This window comes from Dendropsophus ebraccatus, chromosome 2, assembly GCF_027789765.1.
Source record: "Dendropsophus ebraccatus isolate aDenEbr1 chromosome 2, aDenEbr1.pat, whole genome shotgun sequence".
Classification (NCBI taxonomy): domain Eukaryota; kingdom Metazoa; phylum Chordata; class Amphibia; order Anura; family Hylidae; genus Dendropsophus; species Dendropsophus ebraccatus.
In genome coordinates, this window is record NC_091455.1 from 93,478,536 (window position 1) to 93,499,174 (window position 20,639).

Consider the following 20,639-nt stretch of genomic DNA (forward strand, 5'->3'; position numbering starts at 1 on the left):
GTTTTTTAAAACCATATTCACACGCAATCAAAAAAGAATGCAGATTTTCAATTTTTCTCTGTTCTTGTGATCAGTCTGAGGAAACTGTAGGGACTGAGGCTCCTGACTTATGCCTTAAACTGTAGAGATAAGATGCCCATTTTGTAACTGCAGTTAGTGTTCAGCATGAACTATTTTCCCTAGAATCATTGGCCCTAAAATGGTGTACAGTCATCTTTCCATATAAAATACTGGAAAATACAGTTGATTTAATTTCTTCCGAAGACACAGATGTGCAGTTTCAGAAAATGTTGGTCATGTTTATTAGCAAGTGTCCAAGAAGGATTACTATTAACAACCTGGCTTATTGGGGGGAATTTACCTTTAATTTAAGCCAGAGAACTCCATGTAAGAAAGATGCATGTCCGAGGCTTAGTTGCGCCAAAAATTTGCTTTGCTGCATTTACCACTTTTGGAATAAAGTGGGCAGAGTGCAGCATAAGAAAGGAAGTGGCCATGGCAACCCACCAGATTTACATTACTGACGTGGCATTAACCGTGGAAATTATGCCAACTTGGAGCTGACGTAGATTTCACTGGCCATCACATGGCCAGAGTTGTGCAGTGGGAGATTATTATTAAAGGGAAGTGTCTAACCTATTGATATCTCCCTATAGTGCATGGGGTGCTGAAGATGAATGTAATCTTCTTACCTTTTATCTTTAGCGCAGTTTCAGTGATATTAGCAGTTTAATTTGCTGATTAGGCATCCCCAGCTGGCCCTGTCCAGATCCCTGGACCCCCAGTGGACCCTTTAAAGATTTACTTAAAGGAGAAGTCCGGCGAAATTTTTTTTAAAAGTATTGTATTACCTCCCCAATACATATACAAATCACCAATATACACTTGTTACAGGAAATGCACATAAAGTGCTTTTTTTCCTGCACTTACTACTGCATCAAGGCTTCACTTCCTAGATAAAATGGTGATGTCACGAGCCGACTCCCAGAGCTGTGCGTGCTGTGGCTGCTGGACAGGATGATGGCAGAGGGATGCTCAGTGTCCCCCTGCCATCATCCTCTCCAGCAGCCACAGCCTGCACAGCTCTGGGAGTCGGGTTGTGACATCACCATGTTATCCTGGAAGTGACATCACCATTTTATCAGGGAAGCTTTTTTTCCCCCCTTTGTCTGTTAGTGGTGTATGGTTTGTATGTGCTGTTTGCAATCCATTTGGATTTATTAGTGGTGCCAGATGGTCCTTGGTTTTTTGAAAGTATAGATTCGTTGTTACCGCACTCCTCTGCCTGCAGAAAATCTTTCATTCTGACTGGACTTCTCCTTTACCACCGGCATGTGATAAGCTGGTCTTAGTAAATTTCCTTAAGGGTACAAACACACACGGCATATACGCTGCGTATTTACTGCTGCGATACGCAGCAGATTAGATCTGAATAACTGAACACAGTATCAAATCTGCTGCGTATCTGCTGCATATCTGCTGCGTATACGCTGTGTGTGTTTGTACCCTAAGGGTACAAACCCACACACCGTATACACAGCAGATACGCAGCAAAAACGCAGCAGATTTGAAGCAGATTTGGTGTTGCAGATTTATAGCTGTGTTCAGTTATTTAGATCTAATCTGCTGCGTGTTTGTTGCGTATTTGCTGCGTATCGCAGCAGTAAATAAGCTGCGTATACGGTGTGTGGGTTCATACCCTAAGGGTGCGTTCACACCTACAGGATCTGCAGCAGATCCGCAACAGATTTGATGCTGTGTTCAGTTATTTAAATGAAATCTGCTGCGGATCTGCTGCAGAAAATAAGCTGCGGATACGGTAAGTGTGAACGTACCCTAACTGTGTTTAAGGGTGCGTTTACACAGACAGATTTATCTGACAGATTTTGGAAGCCAAAGCCAGGAATGGATTTGAAAAGAGGATAGATTCCAGTCTTTCCTTTATGACCTGGTCCCTGTTTATGGTCTGTTCCTGGTTTTGGCTTCAAAGATCTGTCAGATAAATCTGTCTGTGTAAACGCCCCATAACACTTATGTATTACATATTATTGTAATAGATGGTCCAAGCACAAGGAGGTGGATCCCCTGTATTACCGAGGAGTGCTGGTGTTCCTTCCCCAAGGAGTGGAGTCTTGCTAAATCCCGATTTTCACCAGCGCCCACCGCAAGGTCAGTGGGACTTCGCTGCAGGAAACTCATAGGTGGCTACCCTCAGGGAAGGACCTCGGTGATCACCGATTGAAGTGCTGAAGTCCGAGACTAGGTGCTCTTCCTCTGTGGTAGAAGTGCAGGATGCAGCATTAGGATGTAGTTCAGACTGGAGCTTAGCTAGAACTGAGAATAGACTGAGATCCAAATAGCTAGAAGATTGCTAGGAAGTGGTGGTTTGCCAGGGAGCACAGACGTGGTTGCTGACTGACAAACAACAACAACTGAGCAAAGAGACTGTATATACCCTCAGGAAAACATGGCAAAAGACTACAGAGCCAGTGGCAGTAGCGGATTATAATAGGTCCTTTTTGGGAGGTAGACTGGCGCCCAGAGCTCCTGGGGGGCCCATGGCTGCCCAAACAGATATACTTTTAGTGGTGCAATGTCTGCTGGCTACAGTTCTGCCATAATTTGCAAACAATGGCTTCTTTTTTACCTCGATTTTGCACAAATCAGGGCATCGTGACATTATCTATCCTGTACTATGAACACCACGCTAGCGCTGCCATAGGTGCATGTCTGCCACTAGAGGGAGCCCAATCCTCCAGAAGGCCAGCTCAGAGCAAGAGAATATGCTAGAGGACGAGCAAGCTCAGAGAAAGGGAGCTGATCACAGCACAGTGTGACCCAGAGCAGGTAGGGGGTAACTGACACACCATTAAAATTATTATTATTAATAGTAGTCATAAATTTAGTATGATATTAGTATCATGGCAGTGATGGAACAAGGAAGACCACATATTGATAGAGCTAAGTGACACATCAAACTCAAATCCTAACTAGCAATGTGATCTATGTGACCAGCTGATAGCCAGGTATGCTAGGTACTTTTTTTTTTTTAACCCTTTCATAATGATCCCATAAGCTGATGTCCCTGTGTCTGACCCCTCTCCTCTGTCCTCGCCCCTGGCCTTCATAGCCAGGAAACAGGAAGCCTGAGGCTTCCGGTTTCCAAGGCTACCATCGGGGCTTTCTCTGTCAGAAGCCCTATAGATGCTGCGGTCGTGCTGACCGCAGTATCTATAGGGTTAACTCTCAGCACCGGAGTGTAGCTCTAGTGCTAAGAGTTGGGGCAGGTCTCCTGCTATCACTGATAGCCGGGCCCCGCTGTGGATGACACAGGCGCAGCTCCTGCGCCTGTGTCATCCTGGATCGTAAATTAATGTCGCTGCAGCATCAGGCATAGGCTGCAGCGACGTTACTTTATAGTGCAGTGGCGCGAGGAGGTTAAGCAACGTTTCCCATGCACAGAGTAAATCAGCCGTATTACAGTGCCACTAGCCACTGTAAGGCTGCCTTCACATGTCTATTATATACAGTCCGTATGCTGCATGTATATCATGGACACCTCTTACAGGACTCCCTGCATCATAATTTATTATGATGGAGTGAGCTCTGGAACGGCTAGAGCAGTATGCTGCTGAACTGACACAATACCATAGTGTTTTAAATATTCCGGAGTTCACTGTAGCATAATAAATTATAATGCAAGAAGTACTGGAAGTTCAGGCCATGGTATACAATGAGCAAATGGACCGTATATAATCTGTAAAATACGGACGTGTCAACCCAGCCTAAGGTTTACTTTCGTGTAATACGCATACATTTTTGTGACCATATTACAGCTACAAGTTACATGTTAGCTGTCAGTATGGGTCATCAGACCTGCATTGAGGTCAGAACTTGCAGCTGTAATACGGATGCAAAAATGCTTTTGTATTAAGCTAGTGTGAGCTCAGCCTTATGTCTCATTAAACTATAGAAATCTGTTTTCATGGTGTCTTGAGGGCTGTTTTTTTCTGTTTATTATAGTGCTTCGACCAACAAAACACAGTTATCACTGAACTCAAGGAGAACAGTGAAAAAAAAATTCCAATGAAGTACTCAATCAAGAGTCTCCACTGATGCCCCCAAAAATTTAAATATGCAAAACAGGAGTCCGTGGAGCCTCGGTTGCGAGTCTCAAAACAGGGGATAGCCAGATATCTCTAGCCTGTTGCCACGGGGTGCCTCCATGATAGGGAGAGCACCACACCACCCTGAAAAATAGCCCCTTAAGTCCCACTCGGTTGCGAGTATTGGAACATAAATAGGGAAACACCAGGGTGGCCCCTTTTGTCAATGTCTAACTCACTGACTAGGGGCAAAAACCCTGAAACGGTTGTCTGTGGATGGAAGCCTGCCTTGGCAAGCCCCTGTCATGATCGCAATGCTCGCACCTTGAGTTAGACATTGACAAAAGGGGTCACCCTGGTGTTTCCCTATTTATGTTCCAATACTCGCAACCGAGTGGGACTTAAGGGGCTATTTTTCAGGGTGGTGTGGTGCTCTCCCTATCATGGAGGCACCCCGTGGCAACAGGCTAGAGATATCTGGCTATCCCGTGTTTTGAGACTCGCAACCGAGGCTCCCCGGACTCCTGTTTTGCATATTTAAATTTTTGGGGGCATCAGTGGAGACTCTTGATTGAGTACTTCATTGGAATTTTTTTCACTGTTCTCCTTGAGTTCAGTCATAACTGTGTTTTGTTGGTCGATTTGCTATTGCCCCAACTAGCCAGAATCCTACTCCACACTGACGAGGGGCAAAAACCCCGAAACGGCTGTCTGTGGATGGAAGCCTGCCTTGGCAAGCCCTTGTCATGATCGCAATACTCGCACCTTGAGTTAGACATTGACAAAAGGGGCCACCCTGGTTTCCCTATTTATGTTGCAATACTCGCAACCGAGTGGGACTTAAGGGGCTATTTATCAGGGTGGTGTGGTGCTCTCCCCATCATGGAGGCACCCTGTGGCAACAGGCTAGAGATATCTGGCTATCCCGTGTTTTGAGACTCGCAAACGAGGCTCCACGGACTCCTGTTTTGCATTCTTATAGTGCTTCTCTCTATGCATCTTTTAGGGTGTGCATTTTACCTTGTTACCTCGACACCATTATATGTTAGGTATTAGTAAGCTACACTCTTTCCTTTTTCGTATAATGTTGTAAGACATGTCTTGCTTCTGAGACCCAATGAGATCATGAGATGTAGGCAGCTGCTGCATGTGGCGGCTCATTTGACTTCCATGGCGAGCAATCGAATCTGACTGATTCCCTCCGTAAGGTTGGGGTTAACATTGAGGAATCCGCACAGAGAATTTCACGGATCCCGTCGCTCCTCCCTGCTCGCAGCCGTGTGCATCTCCGCCTGTTCCATAGACTCAATTCTATGGGTGCAAGAATTTTCCCCGAAAGAATTGATATGTCAATTCTTTTAGTGGAGGGCGGAATCTGCCCATCCATACAATTGAGTCTATGGCACAGGCTGCGAGCAGGGACAAGTGACGGAATCCACCGGAAATTCTCCGCGCAGATTTCTCAATGTGAACCCTTCCTAAGGGTATGTGCACACTGAGGAATACGTGAGGAATTTGAAGCAGAATCCGCTGTTAATTTTTGCTTGAAATTCTCCCGTAAAAAATGAACAGAGCGATGTGCCATTGTGTTCAGTGGGATTTCCGCTTTGTTGTTCACATGGATCTGCTTTCCGCTCATAGAATTGACATGTCAATTCTTTGGGCAGATTCTGCTAGAGGAATCCTACAGAAGTCAATGAGGCTTGAATTCCGTTTGAATTCCGCTTGCATTCCACTCGAATTTTGCTCAAATTCTGTAAGAGCTGAATAAGTGAGGAATTATTAAGCAGAAAACTTTCCAAATTCAATTCCTCACCTATTCCTCAGTGTACACATACCCTTAGGGCGCGTTTACACTATGGAATTTGCACCGATAACATCCCGCAGATTCCGCCGTGCGGTCCCATTTGACTCCCCCCCCCCCGTGCCATACACTCCATTCTATGCTCCGCCCGAAGAATTGACATGTTATGACATATCACATAGAATGTAGGCTATGGCACAAGCGGAGAGTCAAACGGGGGGCAAGCGGCAGAATCCGCGGGATGTTATCCGCTCTAATTGCATAGTGTGAGCACACCCTTACAGTGCAAGTCTTGCAGGCGGCTGGGGAGTGCAGTGCACTGGTGCAATCTTTAATTTCTGACATGGCTGGCTAAAAGTTACTTCGTCAGTGACGCTTTAATTGTTGTGAAACTACATTCTTGACATGCCATGATATTTAAAGAATGTCATAGTGTACTTATAGCTTTACAAGTTACAAACCATTGATGTAAAAATGTATGACTACAACCAGTTAATTCTTTACAATGCCTGTAAATAGTCTATGTGTGAAGAATTATGTATGAACAGTAAGCTTCCCTGGTTCTGAGATGACGGAAGGAGGATGGTAGGCAATTATTTAGTCTCCACCTTTAACATTAATTAATAAGCCATGTGCAGTCTAGTGTAACATGGGTAAGGAAAACCTTGTAGACCCTGACTTGCACCCAGCATATTTTCCCAGATCAGTGTGATTGAACTTTACTCCCGCCACTAAAATTGGATACACCTGCTTTTTTGATAGATTTTTCTCTTTTTTTGCCATAAAGATTAACATTCACAAAAAAAGTAGATTTTGAAAAATATTCTTGTTTATTTCTTCATTTCATTTACAAGAAAACTCCATGTTAATATGGACAGGCTCAATCAATGGAGGTTTTTCACCTGGCGTAATGGCTGAGTCTGTCTTGACCAACCGTTCCTACTCTATACAGAACAGGCACAATATAATGACAACACGTTCCCAAAGACAAACACAATCAATATCTGCCTTTAGGAAAATAAGTTCTGGGATGGAATCTGAAAGTAGGACTGATCACGTCTGCACCTGCTGATACAGAACTGTAGAAAGGAGGAAATGTATGAGCAGCCCATTCATCTGAAGAGCTGTACATTGACGGGACAGACAAAGAAATGCATGATGCAACGTCCACATGACCATGGATGCGGAGGGAGAACAGAGAGGGCCACAGAACTTGAGATGCTTTAGAGTCTAAACAAATGAAACATGTCTTCCTTGAAATGGGTTGACGTTCCTGTAAGCTTTTATTTGCTGACCCTGATTACTCTCTTAATGTGGTAATAAAATGATGCTTTTGGTGCCAAGAACCTCTTGCAAAGCTACATGATGCTGATCTTTCCAGCCTTGTTGCGTCTATAGTTAGGTGTTTCTAAACAAGCACTCACATTCAGTCACAACAGGCTCAGAAATCAGCAACCAGTCTCTAGTATGGAAGATGCGACATGGTTAACTGGGAATGCTTCACAAAGGAAAAGTAGTGCAAGTCTCTCTTTGTTGCTTATAAAGCCCACATCAATTTGGCTGAAATGCGTGAAGCTGGACTGGCATACGTTTTACAGGTCTTCTTAATCCACTCCTGTCCCAGATCTTTCATATAAGCCACCACTAACACTGAGACGCAAAATGCTGACACCCGAAGGCTTGAGGAAGAACAACTTCTGCTCGGTATGTACATACAGGACAGATCCAGACATTGCTGACATTTTCGCATTGCACAACGCTTCACATTTTTAAGGTCTAGTGAAGATGGAAATCATCTATGAAGATTATGCAAATGCCATTTTCTTCTTTTGGAAAAACAAGGCAGTTCCAAAAATTTACATTTAAATATAAGAGAAAATAAAATATCCCAGCACTTGTGGTTCCCTTTTTGAAAACGGTAAAGTATTCAAGTAGAACTTTTAATGCTAGGGTCTGTGAAACCTGCAAGACAGACAAAGTATGAATTAAAGTCTAGGATGGATCACAATTTTTCTGATCATTATAATGTTATTGTACATGTTCCCATTGATGTGTCTAAATTATATATATCAACACATCACATTTTAAAGTCAAAACCTGACAAATTGTATCAATCATACAGTAATGGGTGGTACTAGACATTGCTTATCCCTTTACAGATCACATTTTCTGACGTAGTGTCTATATACTATAAACCTTGAATTTGTTCAGACCTTACTTTCAAAAAAAGTTAGACCAGCAAAATCTCCTGTATAGCACTATGGCACTCAGATGCATATGTTGTTTAATTACCTATGGTACACGTTTACAATTTTTGTGACCCCTGTATTGAAAAGCATTGCTGGCTACGCTTTTCAATACAGCTGGGTACAATGAAGCTTACTGCTCAAAGGTATCTCAAAAATCTTCTCTGGGAATAAATAGGGCACATTTTATTATGTTTGGCTTAAGTCCTCCCCAGGAGTGTTCTTTGTGTTTATGCTAAATCCATGCCAGGGCCGTTTCTACGACCGGACAGGCCACCGCACGGGGCTCCAACAGCTCCCGCCCCCCGCGCTTTTATCAAGATTCGCCCTGTTGCCAAAATCCCCTAGAAACTGCCCTGATCCACACAATTCTACACATAGCCTTACTCTTAAAGAAGCAGTCTAGCTAAAACTATTCCTTCCTTTATACACCCCACTAAGTGTCCACCAAATTCTGGACTTCTACGTACAGTGCATTCACTTTCTTGTAGTCCAGCCTCCTCTCTGCTTCTTGTTTTCTCCCCCAATCAGCCGGGTCACAGAATGGCCGGTGTCAGTGAAGATCATTCCGGCCGCTACTGCACAGTACTAGATCTGTTCTGAATTGGGATGCAGGTTTATCTGTGTGCATCCCAAGTTACCACAGCCAACAATGGCCGGAGCTGCACTCTCTATTGTGTGACCTGTCAGGCTTTAGCGGCCACACAAAACTGACATGTCAGTTTTTCGTGCGGACATTAGGGATCCCGGACGGAGTGTATACACTTTGGCTGGGATTCCCTCAGACTGCACTTCACGTAAATTTTGTATTAATCACGGCCGTTGTTGCAAATCTGCAAAAACGGCCATGATTAATACACAACTTACATTGTGTGAACATGGCCTTATGAATATTTAAAGTAAAAAAAAAATCTGTGGAATAAAGAAGTTTTTTAGATCTGCATGCAACAAAGTCATCAGTGCCCCATTTGTATGAAAAAGCCGGAGACTAGAAGGGCCTCGTCATTAATACTCACCTTGTTAAATGCCTACTTAATTCATGGACCTCCATTTCTGTACTTTTAAACTCATTAAGCTCTTTTCGTATGGCTGCCTGTAATGATAACATACAAGTAAAATTACATGGGACTGTTGTTATTATTATTACAGTTTATTCTTCAATTAGATGTCCAGTTTTTTGTGAGTGAAGGGGTTTGTCTTGTTCTTTTCTGACTACGGGCTAGCTGATGAAGAGCTTAGTACTATGGGTTCAGTAGCTGTAAACCAAACAATCTGCTCTCTCCATAGAAAGCCACTAAGCAGGGCAAATATGGTATTATTTGGCAGACATTCCAGTGGGTGGGTGACAATATAACACAGGGTTACATTTACGGTATGGTCACACTGAGCAAGTTCTGCAGAATTCCGCAGAGGAGCTCTCCGCCATGGAATCCTGCCTGCTTCAGTGTCCAACAGCGTGTCTATGGGAGGCCTCATGCACCTTTGCTCAAAGAATTGAGATGTCCATTCTTGAAGCGGAAACCCACGGAGAACGGAGATGTGCAAACCCTCCCATAGACTCAGTGTGAACATACCCTTAGTCCTCCTGAGTGAGCTCTCAGGCCAATAAGGGATAACGCCAATGACCACACCACTCTGTGAGGAATGTCAACAAAATATGTATGTTAAAAAGTTTTAGAACATTTTGATCACAAAATGACCCTTCACAACACCTTGAACAAATGTCCCAATAGTATAACTGGTAAGAGGTTTGCCCTTTTATCACTGTGTGATACAAAGTTCTGTAACTCTTTAATATACTCTCTGCCATCAGTAACTATTGACATATGTGAAGACATCCAGAAGTGAAGTTGTACGACAGCATCCAGTAGTGCAAATGTGATGAAATTTATTCACGCAACATACACTATGGCACAGTAGCCACTGTATATTTTGCGTGAATAAATTTCATCACATTTGCACTAATGGATGCTGTCGTACAACTTCATTTCTGGATGTCACACTGTCTTCTCTTGGGATTGGAGACTCTCTGGTTTGCGTCCCATATCTAACAAAAAGCCGACTCTCTCCAACTGGTGCTGTTGGAACACTTGTTTAATGGTTTGTCTGAAGACATGTCAAACGTTACTGATTAAATCTGTGATTAATAAAGAATAATAAAGAATATTTGAATGAACTTATTGTCCTGTGTACTATATTGGTTATCTACTAAAAGCAGAAAGGGCAGAATAGTGAGGGTGATCTTCTAGGGTGTGGTAGGTACAATCCAATTCTGAATAATGAATACAGGAAAGGTACAAACTTTATCAGCAGCTGTTAATCGAGTCCAAGGTTTGTCTGCTCTTCTGTCATAGTCTTGTGCATCTGCCACCTCCACATAATCACTGAAACGAATAAGGATTTTCTTCTCCCGCAGCTCCTCTACAGTAGGTCTCTGACTGAGCTGTAGGCAGAATACACATAAAAAGGTGTTATAGTATCATTAGATTATCAGATTCTCAAGATAATGATATTTACAAATCTGTAAACACCTTTGAGTCTAAAGATTATCATTATAGCACTGTACGTGCAGACAGGACCTAGAAGGGTAACTGTCTGATACAGATGGTAACACAGCAATAGCATCTGATGCACAATTTGGCCTATGTCGAGGTCACCTCAGGACAGCCTTTAATATGTTCACTTCGGGGCTATGTTCACACATACTATTTCAGTCATTCTTTTTTCAACCAAAACCCGGAGTGGGTTAAAAACACAGAAACTGGGCAAATCTATCCATTATAATTTTGCCCTGTAAGTTCCACTCTTGATTTTGGTGGAAAAAAGACTGACCAAAAGACTTACGGAAATACTATGTGTGAACATAGCCTCAAGCACAACTAAGCACAAGGTTAAAGAGATTGTGTGTTCTAGTGAATATAAGGGATTTATTAGGACTTAAAGTGATATTGTCAATCTCCCTACTCTATGTTCTATGCACCATCTACAAGCTTAGATGCTGCACAATTTATATATATCGTTATATAATTTGTCTTTGTCTTCTTTATGCTCTAAAATCACTTTAGTTCATTGGTGGACAGTGTTACCGAGTGTCTGCCTCGGTCCAGTGCTGTTAGCTTCTTGTTGTTAGCTTCTGTTAGGTTAGGTGGTTTAAAAGAAGTAAGCTGATCAGGTGGTAGTCAGCTGATTGGCAGGGGTGATGGAAATCTAGATTCATCGATCAGATAACTTATGGATGAGTGATCATTTTTTTATGGGATAAACCATGGGGGTTTTATTGGGGGTTTCCAAAAGCAGCAACAGCCCGATTCCCAGCTGATTGAAGGCGCTACAACTTGCACCTAATTCATTATCACACACAGTGAATGGGAAGAGCGATGATACTAGTTGCAGTCAAAACCCCAAAGGACTGATATTAATGGCCTATCCTAAAGGTCCTATTACACGGGCAGATCTGGAGGAGCAAGCGGGCGCCGACCTGTTAGATCACCGTTCCTCACTTGTTGCCTTCACTATTACATGCACTGTAAGCAGTGAGCAGGTAAGAGCAGAGGGGGTCCATAGGAGATAACGATAGTGATGGCCAGCAGATCGTCACTATTGTGCCTAGTTTTTTGCAACATGTTAAAACACAAGGATCAGCCAACATCAATTATCGGCCATAGAGGCTGATAATCGGCCAAATACGGGCGCTAATCACTTGGTGGGTGTAATAGGGCCTTAAGCATAGACCATGAATATTTAAGTTCCGGAAAACCCCTTTTATCCCATACAGAAAATGTATTTGGTAAATGTGAATGGTTTTGAGCTGCCCTGTTTTACACAACAAAAGGTCGATTACAGAATTTTTCTAGAAAGCCTCCAAGTTTATTCAGAAAGTGGGAACTATTTGAACCTGTAACTTTTTTTTCTCTGCTTCTATTGAAGTTCACCTGGTGACTAAAGGTCAATATCTGACAACTTAAATGTCTATTTTAAAAGATTGGACTTGTTTAGCCTGTACATGACCAGGAAAATTACATTTCTTCTGTCAGCAGGGCTATGTTATTTCCTACTTATACAGGTCACTATGCCCAACAAAAGAAGAAAATAAAGCAGCTACAATACATGATGAGCATTTCCTTCCCATGCACGTCTTCCACTGCAGAGACATGTAGGAAAGCAGCGGTCTGGAGATGGCCATAACTGTAACAGGACATTGACTTTTGCCCCTTGACTCATTTTAGGAAGGGGCACAAATAGGCAGTTGTCCAGTTCAACCATTTGAATGGAAAACCGGGTCCTCAGGAGCACCCTGAGAGTGGTTCCAAAAGATGCACTTTGTCTCTTGTTTAGCACTTATGAATGCTCACTAGAAATTAAAAGAAGTTAGTAGTAAGTGACCCCTACACCACCAGGGACTTTGTCATCTTGTAGGACAGATTCTGTGTTCATTGCCTCATAGATTTCCCCACCAATTTGATGACTTAAAGGAAAGAATTACATTATATATGTTTTTTAAAAGGGCTAAGGCTGCATCACTAGTATCTACTATACCATTAGGGGTACTCTGACATTAGGTAAAACAATAAACATACTTTAGAAGCATATTGTATTGCTTACTTGTCTCCCCTGTTTTGAAACTATAAAACATCTATTTGTCTTGGGGGTCTTATTTCTGTATTTTGTGGTTGTATTTCCTGGTTGAGCAGTTTCTCAGCACTACAATTCCAAGAATACATTGCTTTTCCTAAGCGCCTATTCCCATTTCAACTAATATAGTTAAAATTGTAGGGCTTGTCAAGTAAAATATTTTTGCAGTGGTCTGCCTGGTATATATATATATTTATATATTTAGTATACATATTTTTATACAATATAATGTATATATACACATTGGAGGAGATTTATCAAACATGGTGCAAAGTGAAACTGGCCCAGTTGCCCCTAGCAACCAATCAGATTCTACCTTTCATTCTCCAAAGAGTCTGTGAGGAATGAAAGGTGGAATCGGATTGGTTGCTAGGGGCAACTGAGCCTGTTTCACTTTACACCATGTTTGATAAATCTCCCCCATTATCTCTATACAAGTACAATCTATATATTAGTCCAACCACTGCTTTTAGAGCAGAATGGTGGTCTGTAACCTACACAAGTTAATTGAACAGCATAATCAGAAGAAAGAAGCAAGTTTGCTAAATCCCTGCTTTTTGTCTCTATCTTCTCTGTAGTATCATTCATCACAAGACAGCTGTCAGGGCTGCGGCAGCGTCCCGTGCTCCGGGCCACCGCTGCACCCCCTCCTCGTATTCAGCAGCCGCCGGTGTCCGGGTGCAGGGACCCGCCGCTGCCACTAGTTCGGCCCCGGGGGGCATCTTACCTCGCCCCGCTCCTGTCTCCGTCTGTCCCGGCCGGCGCGCGCGCCCCTGCCTCCTAGGGCGCGCGTGCCGGCTGTCACAAATTTAAAGGGCCAGTCCGCCCCTAATTGGTAGTTGCACCTAATCACTCCCTATAAATCCCAGCATGCCCTGTCCCTCGTGTTGGAGCCTCTATATGCTTCCCATAGCAATTTGGCTCAGCTCCCCGTTGTTCCTGTCCGCTGCCTTGTCCATAGTTTCTGTTTATTGCCTCTGCCACCTGCGGTCTCGCCTAAGACCACTTTCTGCACGTTCTCCTGCCTACTGCTCCTGCTTCACCTTGCCCGCCGTCACTAGCAAACCAAGCCAGGGGTAGCGACCTGGGGGTCGCCTGCCGCAGCAAGCCTGTCCCGCCTTGCAGTGGGCTCTGGTGAAAACCAGCGGCCCCTTAGACTCCTCTCCCTGGTGTGGTTTAAGCCATCGCTGGTGACGGTACAGTGGATCCACGACTCCAGTCGTTACAGCAGCATGCTGTAAACACACCTCACTCTCCCTAAATGTCCCCAGACATTTATGTGTATGTGCATATGACAAGGAGATGGTGATGTAGGTTGGAGGGGCTGGTCAGAGGGGCAAGGCTAGAGTTCAGAGACAAGATCCAGCCATGCATCTGTGATATCAGAGGACGATGCGTTGTCTCAGGAGAGAGGGAGGTACTATTGGTGATAACACTATATTAGTAGGTTATATATATATTGGGGTGATACAATTACAATTTTCAGTTATGGGAATTCCTCCTTAACCTATCTTTTAAAGTTCTTGCCCAGAGCCTAATATTCTATAATGGCGGCCATGAGTCTTGATTGAGGGGCTTACACTATATCCTTGTCAGACACTTTCCTGTATGTTCATGCCCTCAGCATACAGCCTTTCCCTAGAAAAACGCTCTATGCTCTCTTCTGCATGCTCCGGTGCATTCAGCCTATGATACCAATGCATTTATTCATACTGTAATCTCACCTTGCGGGTAAGTCTCCTTTTAATTTCTCGTTTTTCCTCTTGCTCTTCTTGTTCATTACGAGCTGTAAATCAGAAGCAGTGTTAATCTCGGCTACACAGTAATTTCCTTAAACAAGAGCTGAAATCTGTTTGTCTTTATTGCAAATAATTTATTCTGTGCCTTCTGTTTACATAGCAAAACCAAGCAAACAAAACCCCAATAAACTACATCAAAGTAAATCTACCATAAATCCCCCTGACCAGTGTTTATGCAGTCTGTTGTGTGCAATGCTATGATGTCACCTATTGCTCTCAGTTTCACTTAATATCCCAAATCATTGGCTGCGGACAAAGATTCAACATTCGCACGCAGGTCAATTTCTGGACAGATTCCTTACAGAGTTGATTCCACAGAAAGTTAATGACATTTCTTAAAATCTCATCTGCATTACTGCTACTGTAATATGCTGTGGATTTTCCACATTTAAATCTGTTGCAGAAAATCTGCAGCATACTGTCCTTGTGGGAGCATACCCTCACAACACATTGAATATAGATATTAGGGCTGTAGACAAGATGCTCCGGATATACCCCGGATCCCAGTATTAAACAGACAATTACCAACTTACGTTTCAGAATATTTCTTTGTTCTAACTCTTCAGCTGTTGGCCTTTGGCTCAGTCGTCTGCAAAAAAAGATTGAGATCGTCTTAACCATGTTCTCTTCTTCATGTGTGTTGTTTTATAGCTACTAGACTTATAAATCCCATGGTTTTAGCCTGTGCATTAGACAAGCGTCTCAGATATAGAAATGACAATACAGTGTTACAAGAACGGGGCCTTTACTTGGTCTTGATAACAAAGCTTTACAACATTTCCTTTGCTTGTCACAACTTCCTGGCTTTCACAGTTTTCTTGCTAATATGTTCTGCTATGCAAAAGGATAAGTGTAAAGGCACAGTGATGAGGAATGCACATAATAATACAGTGTTGTATGGATTTATCTCTAGTGTTATCTCCCATTGCATCATCAATTTCTGCTCTTACCTGTACATTTACGGGACACACTTAAAGGGGTACTCCAGGCAGGGGCCTATTTTGGAGATGTGCCCAGGGATGGGTTGTTTGAAAATAATAAAGCACACTTCCTCCCTGGCTCCTATGCTGCAGCCGGTATATGACCGATCCATCCTGCTGTGTGGCCGCTTCATGGTTAGGGGGCTGTAGTGTTGCAGGGCCACTCAATCAGAGGAAGTGACATCAGGTCCACATGGCCGCTGCTGAGGGAATCCAAAGTCACTCTGGCCAGCAGCAGGACCAGGTCATTAGTGGGGAAATAAAGTGGCTCAGTAACAGAAGGAGCAGCACAGCTGTTTGTAGGGAACCAATTACTGCCAAATCATGTCTATAGCTATACATATACTGTAATACAGCCCGCAGTAATTCTTATGAGCGTTACGTCTATCCCCTGAAAGTAAACGCTGTAAAAGTCCTGCGTTGTGTGTAAATTATACTCAGCTAGGCATCGGGGCATCCTCAACCCCAAAGTAGTCACGGCTGGCACGAAAATTCATTTGTAATCCAGTGTAATTACGCCTCTCTTGGAGCATCAGGGGCAGTCCATCTTAGACGCTGCAGGCTCCTCCTGGCGTGATTACATAGGATTTGTTGCGCCAGCCGTGACCACTTTGGTGCTGAGGACGCCACAATGCCTAGCTGAGCAAAATTAACACACGGTGCAGGACTTTTACAAAGCTTATTTTTAGGGGATAGAAGTACACTTATAACAATTACTTCCATGTTATGGGCTATATAACAGTGCATGTATAGTTATTAGTGGTTATCAGAAACTTCTGACATGCCCCTGTGATATGTTAAAAGTTTTTCTTAATGCCAGTGCCCATTAAAAGTGAATCTGTTACTGCAATTTAGGTTCCAAATTGTTGAATAGCTGTTTGGTATCTTTTATATATTTTATTCTTTGGAGCAAGGTATCATAGAGCTCCTAATCTGGTGAGCCTGTAATACCTCCTCGCTCCCCCTGCCATCCCTGACTCTGCTTGACTGTCAATCACCAAGCCCTCAGTGTCAATCACTTTAAAAGATAAAAGGACAAGCAAGGGGGAAAAAGTGTAACAATGTTGGTTTCAGGTACATTACAAGGAATACTTTGCCATTTCACTTAACAATATGGAGATCTAAAAAATGAACCTACCTTGTAAGTTTCGTTCCAATCTGCTGCCTCAGTTCCAGCCTCTCTTCATCTGTCTGCATAGGCAGAATGTTCTTCTCTTCTAACTCTCTCTTGGAGGGTCTGTTGCTTAACTTGATTGCCAAAGAATCCTTCCTGAGAACCTTTAATGCCAGCGAACCTTGGGAATACCAAAACACAAAGCTCTCTCACTAGCTTCGGGCTAACAAATCGTGAAATGCTATATATATTTACAGGGCTGGATAGATTAGACTATGACCACTTTCACACATACTATTCTTATCAGCCAGAAATGGGAAATATAAATAAAAGCTCCCTCCATCTCTCTTAATGGATCCACATCAAAAACTGCATCAAAAATGTCATGTGTGACTACAGCCTTGTAGTGTCATTGGGTCCCATTTTACCTAATAATAATCTTAGTGGAATCTTACAAACATCTTCACAAAGTAACAGTGCTTCTTAAAGAGCATGTGCCATCAGATACATCCTCTTTAATTTGACCCATGGATAGAACGGCGCCAGTGCCGCGGTACGTTTTTTGAACCGCGGCCCAATTTTCGTGTAACGGCATGTTCTATCCATGGGTACCGGAGGGAATTCCTTTCCCTCTATGACGCAGCTCAATTGATTCTAAGAGGGGAGGGAATTAAATCCCACTGGGGTCAGGCCGGCCCGCCTCCAGTGCTTCAGCCCTGGCCTGCTACCCGTGGATAGAACAGCACCGTACGCGGGAGCCAGGCCACGGTTCAAAAAATGGACCAAGGCACCGGTTTCCCCATGACGGCGCCGTTCTATCCAGGGGTCATATTAAAGAGGATGTACCTGATGGTGCTTAGGCTATGTTCACACTACGTATATTTGAGGCTGTATGTTTGAGGCTGTATAGCAACCAAAACCAGGAGTGGATTGAAAACACAGAAAGGCTCTTTTCACATAATGTTGAAATTGAGTGGATGGCCGCCATTTAATGGCAAATATTTGCTGTTATTTTAAAACAACGGCTGTTATATTGAAATAATGGAGGTTATTTACCGTTATATGGCAGCCATCCACTCAATTTCAACATTGTGTGGACAGAGCCTTTCTGTGTTTTCAATCCACTCCTGGTTTTGGTTGCTATGAGGACCTGACATGAGGACCAAATACTGCCTCAAATATACATAGTGTGAACCCAGCCTACGTACAACTGTAATTTTGCTACTGGTAAGGTATAATGCATTCAGAAAGTCTTCAAACCCTTTATGTTGTATTTTTTTTTCATTGTGTTATGTTGTGGTCTTTTGCTACAATAAAAAAAAAATCTAATTTTGCGACCAGTCTGCTGTCAATCTTCCCTCAATGAGAATTTAAAACATTTTTTTAAATAAATTAAAAAGGAAAAAGTAAAATTTTGCGCAGACATAAGTATTAAGTTATAAGTATGAAGTTTAGCTCTGGGGCCTCCTACTTCCAGAAGTTTAGCCATCACTGCAGCACTACACCAATCAAGGCCGTAACAAACGGCCTGAAGGGTCTGAAGACATTGTGAGAGCATTGTATCTACATTGTATCTACATTGCACATTGTATCTATATATCTTTATTGCATTGAATGCTTTCTTTTTAAATCTCACCTGTGATCTAAAGTGTCATAAAATGCATTTTAATGATTCAACTCAAGGTGTTGTCACTCTGGTGTCTTGGCACTTACTTGTGTAAAGTGAGCTATCATCGTCTTCCTCCTCATCTTCATCCTCATCGTCTTCATCATCCCTTGAGTACAGACATGAGGAGTCTTCATAATTTGATTCATGAGGCACATTTTCTTTATCATCTTCACATTCAATAACAACAGTTGGCACTTGTCTCATGTCACCATATCCACCGAGTCCTGATTTTGACATGCTGTCTCCTCCATGTAACCCCGAGCTACAAAAAATGGATCCAGAATAAATGTAATATCTTTTTAATGGTATACTGTTGGATTCCATTATACTTATACAATTAAGTGATAACATAGTATAAATATATGTGGGGCCTGCAGGAAATCCAAGGTCATATAAGAAGTAGTGGGGACAAGTGTTTTTTGGTGGGGACAAGGATTTTTGCAGTAAATTAATTCCTGCTTTCTTCATAGATGCACTGATTAGCCATATCATTAAAACCACCTGACTAAGGCTATGTTCCCACACAGTATTTTTGCTCAGTATTTTTTTTTAACAAAACCAGGAGTGGATTGAAAACACAGAAAGGCTATGTTCCCACTCCTAAAATTGAGTGGATGGCCATCATTTTATGGCATATAACAGCTGTTGTTTTGAAATAACGGCTTTTATTTGCCCTTAAATGACAGCCATCTACTAAATTTCAACAGTGTGTGAACATAGTGTTTCTGTGTTTTCAGTCCACACCTGGTTTTGGTTGAAAAATACTGACCAAAATACTGAGCAATAATACTGTCTGGGAACAGAGCCTAATACTGTGTCCTATTTGTACCAGCAACTCAGTTCTATTGCATTAGACCTCTGAAGGTGTCCTGTAGTATCTGGACATTAGCTAAAGCTCCTAATGACTTATGTAAGTTGTGTAGTGCGGCCTAGTTTTATTAGCACGCCCTACAAATGTTTGATAGGATTGAAACAATGTTATTTTTCCCACATGCTGAAATCTGAAATAGAAAAGAAAAACATCTAATGCCAGAATTTCTGTGTTTTTGGTAGTTGCAGCTCCCTGAGCAATAGCAGAAACCTCACACAGCTCCATAGATATACAAGATCCAGAATATGGCAAACACGTGTAAATATATATACACACACATATGCTGTGTACACGTATACATATTGCATCATATATTTGCATTTGGAATAAATATTGATAGGTTTGGACAATGACACTTACCTACATTGTATAAAATATGATGTTAGCTATTATTCTCTAAACTGGCAGCAAACACTTGGCAGTCAGCTTCGCATCCTATATTTGTAGCAGTCTACAGTATAACTACTTAATAACCCATAGTCCTAGCACCGCTGCCAAACATTCTCCCCGGACAAAACAAATGGATCCAAAGGGAGACACATGATTCATATATGTTTACCTGTCTCCATATCTCAGTGGTAATCTACAGCCTGTTATTGCTGGAAATTGCATACGTTCTTGGCCTGACTCCACTGGCATTAACAAAGCCAGACAGCTCTGACTGTAGGTTGGTGCCATCTGGGAGAGCAGTGTATATATGCCAGTGAGCAGAGTTTAATTACACCGCAGAAAACATTCACCTAATCCAATAATCATCATTACTGCCGGTTTACAGCCAAGACTAGGAGCACACTGTCCTCTATACACTATGAAAAGCACCAGGGCAAGATTGTATTAATATTAAAGGGAATATGTCATCAGAAAATTACCTTTTCTTAAAATCAACTTTTTATGTTAACCATATTTTTTCCTGATCACTTGTGATTTGGGTAGCATGAAAGTAAAGTCCCTTTAAGTCATTTAGATAGACACAAATTCCCCACTAAGAAGCAAACATGTAATGTGTATGGTGTCCTCATTTCCATATACCATTCACATTATGATGCCTCTGCAGCAGCATCATAAAGCTGTTTGGCCACCATGTCCAGTAAAGCTCTGATTTTCCTCCTTTCTACTCTACATGAAAGACCTCACCAGGCTCTACATGACCTTGCAGAAGTATATTACTTGTCACCCTGTAGAAGTATAACTTAAAGAGCTGACATGTGGTCCCTCATAGGCACCATGGTCCAGGGATGACTGCTACCATGTAACCCCCTATAGCCACGCAACTAATACTTCTCTATTCCGCTGTACAGACCCATAAATATTAGAAGACATTCTGGATGCCTCTGCTTTATTTTTCTATATATTGCAGCAGCTGAATGAAAAAAGTGGATTCAGCTAAATTTCCATTGCTACAAATAGTAGCAAATAAT

General features: G+C 42.5%; 1 protein-coding gene across 5 annotated transcripts in view; it reads right to left on the reverse strand.

Moving 5' to 3' along the window:
• Positions 1-6,717: 6,717 nt before the first annotated feature.
• The window catches only part of PHACTR1 (phosphatase and actin regulator 1), a 215,222-nt gene continuing 201,300 nt past the window's right edge, over positions 6,718-20,639 (reverse strand). For all 5 annotated transcript variants that reach the window (XM_069958002.1, XM_069958004.1, XM_069958001.1 and 2 more), the window contains exons 7-13: positions 18,395-18,612; positions 16,706-16,862; positions 15,121-15,176; positions 14,513-14,574; positions 10,459-10,599; positions 9,173-9,249; positions 6,718-7,872 (exon numbers count right to left, since the gene is read on the reverse strand). In XM_069958002.1, coding sequence (XP_069814103.1) covers positions 7,857-7,872; positions 9,173-9,249; positions 10,459-10,599; positions 14,513-14,574; positions 15,121-15,176; positions 16,706-16,862; positions 18,395-18,612 — 727 coding nt within the window. In that variant the 3' untranslated portion in view covers positions 6,718-7,856. The remainder of the gene's footprint in view (positions 7,873-9,172; positions 9,250-10,458; positions 10,600-14,512; positions 14,575-15,120; positions 15,177-16,705; positions 16,863-18,394; positions 18,613-20,639) is intronic.